We start from the raw sequence: 8,194 nt of genomic DNA, 5'->3' as shown, positions 1-8,194 counted from the left end.
CAGCTGTTTCTTTTCTGCCTGCGGAGATCTGAGTGAGTGTTGAAGCTTCAGACCCCCTGCCCACCCTGACCGAACAGAAGGGGAAGGGGAAGGGGGGCAGAGGGAGGGGGCGCTGCCTGTTGAGCCCAAGGTGAAAGGGTGCCACGGTCCTGCAAATGGAGATGGGGAGCTAACATTCAATCTGACTCTGGCAGTCAGGGGAGAGATATGCAGTTTGGATGGGTGCACTGTCTGCTTCGAGCCTGCCTTCTTCTCAGACAGAAGCCCTCTGTTGCTCATTTGCCAGTCTGTCTGTCGTTCTTTCTCTCTTTCCCTCTGTCTCTCTCACTCTTTCTTTGAGTTTTCAGCCTTTCCCATCTGTATGTGATTTAGGCACAGGCTCAGGGGAGAGGCAAGTCCGCTAGGGGAGAGGAATCAGGACAGGGAGGGAGGGAGGAAGGGAGGGAGAGAGAGAGAGAGAGAGAGAGAGAGAGTCCACACAAGTTTGTTTTACAGGACTCAGCCCAGGCCGGGACTCGGCGCAGTGCCGCATCTGGAGGTCGAAGCAGTGGAAAAGTGAAGCCAACGGGGGCAGCAAAGCAAGAGGAGCTGCCCAGAGAGACTTTGCTACAGCCAGGAGACACTGACAGAGACACAGACAGAGAGAGGGGGATCAGTGCTCCACTGGGCAAACACACACAAATATGGCTGCTATATCTCTGTCCTGCCTCTGCCTTCTCTGCATCCTCTCAGGGATTGACTACTCAGCTTCTGCCGCCAGGCTTGGGGAACAGCAACAGTCGGTGCTGAAAGTAAGACACATTTGGTTTTATCTATTTTTGGCTGGTAAACTGCGCGTCCTGTCAAAGCTGTGCTCAGCCTCTGACTTTCTCTGTGGCTGATGATCATGTTTGCAAATGTTAAGGTGAAAACTGTAAAAGGATGTTTGTGAGTGTGTTGGGAAGGATTAGTTCTGGATGCCTGGAGAGGACTTCTGTGTGACTGTCTAGACTTCACAATGGTCCTGCTTTGTGTTCACGCATGTGTGTGTGTGTGTGTGTATGTTTGTGTCAACAGAGGGTACCCCAAGGCTACAGCTCACATGGGCTCTGAGTTACTGTCTCCACCACTGTCATGCTCCTCCCGCCTCCCTTCGTGACAGTTCCCTAATGGAAACCAGCTGCCAAATGTTGAGCAACACCCCAGAGAGAGAAAGAGAGAGCACAATAGACAGTGAGGGCATGAGAAGCCATACACGAGTACCAGCCAATGTTCTCTTGGCTTAGTATAGCTGCTGGAGATGCAGGCTCAGAGGCCAAACCTTCAGCTATGATATAAAAATTATAATCTGTATAATTCCATTACCAAACTGGTACTATTTATGGCTATTTGTGGGTTCCACAGTCATAATTCTATAGATCTGCATTCTGTAATTGCTTCCACATATAGTAGTTTAATAATTGCTGGTAACTCTGCCTTTCCCAGACACAAAAGATAGAAAAGACAGGAGACAGTGCATACACATACTCAACAATATGATGATTTCTGTGTCACTATGTTCACTCTTCTTCTGTTGGTTTTCTAACAGCATAGCTTTTCAGGGCCTGTTTGGTGCTCCGAAAAAAAATCTATTTACCACCATTATTCACAGGCATAGGTCATGAATTGTATCAACTTCAATTAATGGATTGATCCAGACCTGTGTATTGTGTAGATATTGTATGATTCTGCACCTCAAGATTTTGGTCAATGCAGAAAATGTGCATCCTTAATGGAGCGTTGCAGAAAGTAAGGGCGTGGAGGTTGTGGTGGGCGATGGGCGTGTAGCGCATCTTTCATGGAGGAGACTTGAGTTCTTTTTATTAACCATACCTGTGATCTTATACCACATGTATTAGTTGTGTAGCTAAGTCAAGTTGCCTAACCCTTCCCCCAACCTTAAAGTAAAGAGTTGATGACTAACTGAACTGACTAAGCATCAGGATGCCAGGAGCCAAACAAAACAAAAAAACACCTCGGTTGGCCATAATATTTCCTGCCAAACTGACCACCACTGGTTTATAGAGGTTGTGTTCATTCCCGGGTCCGGCTGTGTTCACTGGAAGTCAGACACTTATACTATCTCATACTATCTCTGCAATGGCTAGCGGTGGGGCTCAGTGCTGTTGGCTGCTCAATTTACTTCCAGTTTCATTGGAACTTTAACTGTGCTATTGTTGCATGCAAAGATTTTGTAGAAAGCAAGACAGCAAACCACACTGGCAATGGACTTAACCTGAACACAACCAAGGTTTTGTAGAGTCGACCAATGCTGACGTTCTGGTCTAGCAATAGAGTTGCTATCATCACCTGAATCTGAGCAAAACCATTCATAATGCTTTAGCTTCAAGCAACATCTTACTCTCCAGATTGTGTGATGTGTTACACAGTCCTAATAAGTGAATGCAAAACTGATGTCCTGAGTTCTTGATCTTTATTTGTTGACTGCTTTTTTTGCACAGCTTTGATCTCTGTCACTGCTGCACATCCCTCTATACTGTACATGTAGTAGCTGCCTGTACCTTCAAATAAGCAGAACAAAATTTCAGGCCATAGATAAACTACAACTTTATCCTTTTACAGAAATGTTCCGTTGCACTGTGACTGTCATTATGTGGCTGCATTGGTTGTGTTTGGGGTTGATTTGTGTCCCCATAGAACTAAACTAAACAGCCATTATTCTTGGCAACCAAGATGTGAGTAGCTATGTAGTGTCTTTACTCATAACTGAGCGCTATGAAGAAACATGCTAGAAAAATGTGCTTTTGAAAATGTCAAAGCGAGTGTGGAGGTATTTAATACCCAAACTTGGCAATGTTAAACCTGCACAAATCAAACAACTCTTCCTCATTTGTTTTTTGTTGTCCATGTTTATTTCTCAGTGTCTATGTTTTCCCCCAGAGAGGATCCCTCACTGCAGCCAGTCTGTCTGTGCACAGTTATTAAATTACGAGGAGATTCTCATGACCCGGGACCTGTAGCGTCCTGAGGATGTTTGGAGGAGTTAGCATGACTAAATCCAGTGGCTGAACCCCTCTTCAAGGGCAATATGTACATCAGCCAGCTCCAGTTGGGAGGCAAAGAGGAAATGATATTCAACCTTCAAGCATCAACATTTAATCCACTTAATTCTCCCACTCTGTGAAAACTCGCATGCAGGCAGATGTACTGTGCAGAAAAACAGAGAAAACAAGCAAAGGATCAATCAAATTTAAAAGTAAAATCTAAAAGTAGAGATCCAGCTCTCTCAAAGAGGCCTCCCACCACTGTGCACACTGCAGAGAGAGGGCATGGCCACAGTTTTAGAGCTACATGCCCAGAGAGTGTGTTGACTTTGGACAGCACTCATCTGTAAAGCCAAATCCTGTTTTTGAGCTTGATACTAGCTCTACGCGTTTGACTCTCTATCGCAGAGATACAGCTTTACGGTCTATCCTGTAGGTTTTCAGTCAGCACACAGGAAATACACTGGAAAATACTGAAAGGCCTGAGCAGGGCGCTGGAAAAGACAGCTTCACATGAAAACAGAGAGGCTGTATAAGATGTTGAATGTCATCTTTGTTCTCCACTGTAGTGGGCGCAGTGAGAGGGCTGCAGAAATAGTTCACATTACTGAGTGTGCTCATAGATGGTAGAAGGCTGCAAATGTCAATTTCCATAACAGTTAGGGATTGATTTAAGTAAACACCATGTTGAAATGAAATTCTTATTCAAACTTCAGATTCAGTATTACAGGACTATTTCCCGAGAGAAATTTGTCTCAAATTAATGGTTGTAGGGTTTGTCGTTTTGAGCATAAGATGAGAATATTGATATCAGCCTCCTATCATGTAAGGATTAGTTAGCCTAGCTTATAAACTGGGGAGTAAACAGCTAGCCTGGCTCTGTCTAAAGCTAAATGTATGGCTACCAACAACTCTGAAGTTCACTAATGTGCATGTTGTATCTTGTTCCTCAAACTGGAGGCCATGGAAAGAAAAAATAATGATTAAATGGAGGGCAATCAGTAAACAATAGTGGTTTCATGCTAGCAAGGCTAGCACGTCTCAGGTTAGCAGCAATTATTTAGACAGAAAAACAACATGTACAGTTTCGACAGGGAGGAAACTAAACACAAGCATTACCAAAATCTGAAAAATTCAAGATTAAAATTTCTGGCAGTTTGGGTTATGTTTAAAGCATTTTTATTTTCCCAAAGCTAACTCATGTAAAAGCAAACATGGTAGTTCTGGATGATGTTATTTCAGTAATACACAAGCAACTTGACTCATTATGTGACTCATTTTCTATGTGGCATCAACATATTAACCCCCTATCAAGTGTATGGCTAATGTGTTAGCAGATAATTGCCTATTTACACATTCAGAAGGTATGGAGCAACATTAGCATTGATTTGGAGTCTGGATACCCAACTGATGTAAATCAATATTCACTCAGTTTTTGGTCTTCGTAACTTTGTCTTTCTGGCACTGGGCTAAGCATACAGTGTGTTTATCAGAGCTTTTTTAGTAATCTAGCTGGAATGTATTGGGTGGAAAGATAAACTGCTGTTTAAAAAGTAGCTCTAACGCCCCCAAAACCATAAATTATTCTTTTTATATTAAAATTTATATGTAGGTCAAATATATGAGATACATCATTGTAATTTATGTATTTTAGATATGTTGGTAGACATATTTTTAACTTTGGATGGACAACTTTTTAATTTCAGACCACAATCTGACAATGGATTCATAGTTAATGACAGACATGAGAGCAGTACCGTTCTTCTCATCACACTCTATAAATGAAAGGCCATTTCCCAAAATGCTGAACTCTTCCTTTCAGGTTCTGGAAATGTAAGCGATTAGAACACAAAGTCATCCAAACGTGCAGAAGAAATGTTATTCCACAAGCTGTTAGGTTGTATACTTGAGATGCATTCCTCTCGTTTTAGAAGAGTCTAAAGAGTCCATGTCCTACCTCAAGACCATCTGCTGCATCTCTCTAACCCACAACCCCCTGCCCTGTGTGTATACACACTGCAGCTGTTTGACCCATCACAGACTGTCACACAGTTAATAGGCCTGAACCATTTCAAAACTCTTTTAAGTGGCTTTACAAATGGTAAATAGGTCAGAATCTCAGTGTTTCTTCCATAAACTTGTGGTTTATTACTCCTAATGGCTTGGACACCATTTGAGACCAAAACCTTTATCATTATCGTGTAAGCACCAAACCCATTTACATCATTATTTGCGTTTTCAGGATGTGTTTACATGGAACGTTGATGCATTGAGCATTTACATGGTAATGATGGATGGGCCTGGTATGAGCGTATGTGCACTGTGGGTCAGGAAAGCCACGGGAAAGTCTGCATGAAGAATCAGCGCTGCTGTTCACAGGATGTTTCACATTATAGCTGACTATAGAAGCATGTCTTTGTCTCACAAGCCATCTGTGAATAAATCAAAGGAAAATCGTGCTGTAAGTAAGCACACTGTGCTGTATGTCTGTGGAATGTTCCATGTTCTGCACTGTGCTGTATGGAGAATCAATGTCCAGTTGACTGAGTGGAACAAGAAGGTCAAACTATTTCTAGTCAAACTAGTTCTTACAGACTGCCAACACAAAGTGCCATTGTACGCCTCATTGAATGGTGCTGCTTCAAACGATCAAAGATGTTCAAAGGGCACCATGTGTGCGTCTTTGTGTGTGTGTGTGTGTGTGTGTGTGTGTGTGTGTGTGTGTGTGTGGCTCTGAACTCTGACATCACACCATCCTGAGAAACCCCGGTGAACAAACATCAGACAGGATGCATGTCTTAAAATGACATTCTGTAAATGGGAGGGAAGAATTTCCTCACAAGACAATGTTTGAAGAAACATTTAGATCGGAGTTAAACTGCAAGATCAGAATGTCTGAAATGATGCATTAGGGGTACATTCAGATATAGTATATTTCTCTGAAAACATTTCTTTATTAACTGCTGCCCTTTAAGAGCCAAAACAGCCTTTGTGTGTGTGGAGTAGTTAATGTTGTAGACGTATAAGCCCACAGAGACCTTACACTGTATAAAACATGGACAGTCTCTGTGACACACCCACAGAAGTGTTGTTGTGAAACTTGTGAGTGTGGTGGCTCTGGCCATCGCAATCTTGGCTCTGGCTTTCGCAATCTTGGCAGTCCAGCCTCTACCAGCTCTTGGTTAATCCAAAAAGACGTGGAGTGTGGGTGGAAGCCTGGTAACTTAAACCTCTTGTAATGGCACCCACCTGTCAATCAGATCAACCACTCTGTTAATGCTGCATAACCTTAAGCCTTAATATAATTTGAACAGGTGAGTTGGACATTTTAACATGGGGACTTATGGAGACTGACTCATTCTGTAACCAGCCTCTAATGAACATTTAAAGAATGGCACTTCTGTGTTGGTTTCACCTTTCACAAGGTTGCCGCTTGGCTGCAACTTGTATGTGACTTTGGCCAATACAAATGAACATGAATTAACTTTTTTTTGTCTTAAAGAAGCTGAACATAACACAGATCATACAACATTGTTATTGGAAGACCTGCAACAGATGAGACATGCTTATACAGTAGGATGTTACTTTGCATAATAGGAGTAAACAGAATATAGCTGCAGTACAAAGAGCTCATGTTACTGTTTTACTTATTCATCAAAGTAAGAATGTATATTTCTGTTCCCGCTGCAGGTGTGTGCAAAAGGATTTTTCCTGAGCGCACAAGACATATGTTTACCGTGTAACTGCAAAGGCCACGCCGATTACTGTGATGACATCACCGGCGTTTGTATAGTAAGTTTTCACACATTGATTATCATTCAGTGAAGTATCAGAATGTAGTTCACTTCATGTCCATGACAATCTCCCTTTCAGAACTGCAGGGACCACAGTACAGGTGATTTCTGTGAAATGTGTGAAGATGGCTATATGCTGGCCCCCAGCCTGAGCGGAAGTCACACCTGCCGACCCTGCGCCTGCCCCCTCTCCGTCCCCTCTAACAAGTAAGCCCGTCCATTCTTGTTTGTGTGCAGCCACAAGACTGCATGTTGGCAAGCAGTGGGTAATGTCTCAAATACTTTCCCCCCCTTGTGTGTCCGGCCAGCTTCGCAGTACGCTGTGACAAAGGAAGTACCATTCTGCGGTGCAAATGCCAAGAGGGCTACTCCGGACATTTCTGTGAGAGGTCAGTGCTGAGACAGCTTCTCAAAAGCATGACTGTGGGTCCATTTTGTTATTTGGTGGTGCAACTTAAAGTTGAAGCTTAAATTTGAAACCTACAAAGACAGGTCAACCCACACACACGACTACTGTTTCTACAAACATATACACAGATTTTCTAGTCTGAATCAATATGTGAATGCAGAGGTAGTGATTGGTTCTCCAGTGGATGCTCCTGTCCCCCAACAAGACATTTACAATTTTACTAAAAAACAAATTCAATGAAAAGTCTCCCTAGCCTGCACTGAAAATTAAAGATAGTCTCCAAAGTTGGATTTTTCCTAAACTTTCATAGTAACAGGCACACATATTCTTCCCATCCAGGTGTGCTCCAGGTTACTATGGCAACCCGATGGCCATTGGTAATTCCTGTAAGAGGTGTGACTGTAATGGTAACTCTGACCCTAACCTGATCTTCAACGAGTGCCACAACGTGACGGGCCACTGCCAGCACTGCTGGGGGAACACCGCCGGCGCCAACTGTGAGAGGTGTGCCCCAGGTTTCTACGGCGACGCCATCAGTGCCAAGAACTGCAGAGGTGGGGAAAACGAGTGAACTCCTACAGACTAGACGTTCATTCAAGAGACGTTTCATCCGTACTTGAAAGATGATGTTGAGAAGAGCGTCCATGTCCAAAGGTTCTGCTTGTGGGAAGGTTTTGTTGTCGATTAATCTTCTACGAAACCTGAACAATTCTTAATCCGGCAACAAAGCCTGACATCTAAATTTGTTGAGCTTGTTGACACAGTTGCTTCTGCAGGCTGCTGAACATTCCTCTTATACAACAGCAACAACAGTTCAGCATTCTTCCATCTTCAATAGCTGAAGATGACCTGAGATATGTCACACTGTGCTGAAGTCAGCTTCAATGAATGATCTGCTTTAGCCACATATTCATTTGTATTCCGTCTCATTGACATCAAAGTTATGTCATATAATAATGCAACAAGAG

At 43.0% G+C, this 8,194-nt stretch overlaps 1 protein-coding gene across 1 annotated transcript in view; it reads left to right on the top strand.

Annotated features, from left to right (window-relative positions):
• The first annotated feature begins 219 nt into the window (after positions 1 to 219).
• Positions 220 to 8,194, top strand: part of lama4 (laminin, alpha 4) — a 31,046-nt gene continuing 23,071 nt past the window's right edge. The window contains exons 1-5 of the mRNA XM_010735896.3: positions 220 to 791; positions 6,714 to 6,815; positions 6,897 to 7,024; positions 7,126 to 7,206; positions 7,566 to 7,780. Coding sequence (XP_010734198.2) covers positions 684 to 791; positions 6,714 to 6,815; positions 6,897 to 7,024; positions 7,126 to 7,206; positions 7,566 to 7,780 — 634 coding nt within the window. The 5' untranslated portion in view covers positions 220 to 683. The remainder of the gene's footprint in view (positions 792 to 6,713; positions 6,816 to 6,896; positions 7,025 to 7,125; positions 7,207 to 7,565; positions 7,781 to 8,194) is intronic.

This window comes from Larimichthys crocea, chromosome XI (assembly GCF_000972845.2).
Source record: "Larimichthys crocea isolate SSNF chromosome XI, L_crocea_2.0, whole genome shotgun sequence".
Lineage (NCBI taxonomy): Eukaryota > Metazoa > Chordata > Actinopteri > Sciaenidae > Larimichthys > Larimichthys crocea.
The sequence above is the reverse complement of the archived record's forward strand: the minus strand, read 5'-3'. Positions and strand labels throughout refer to the sequence as shown.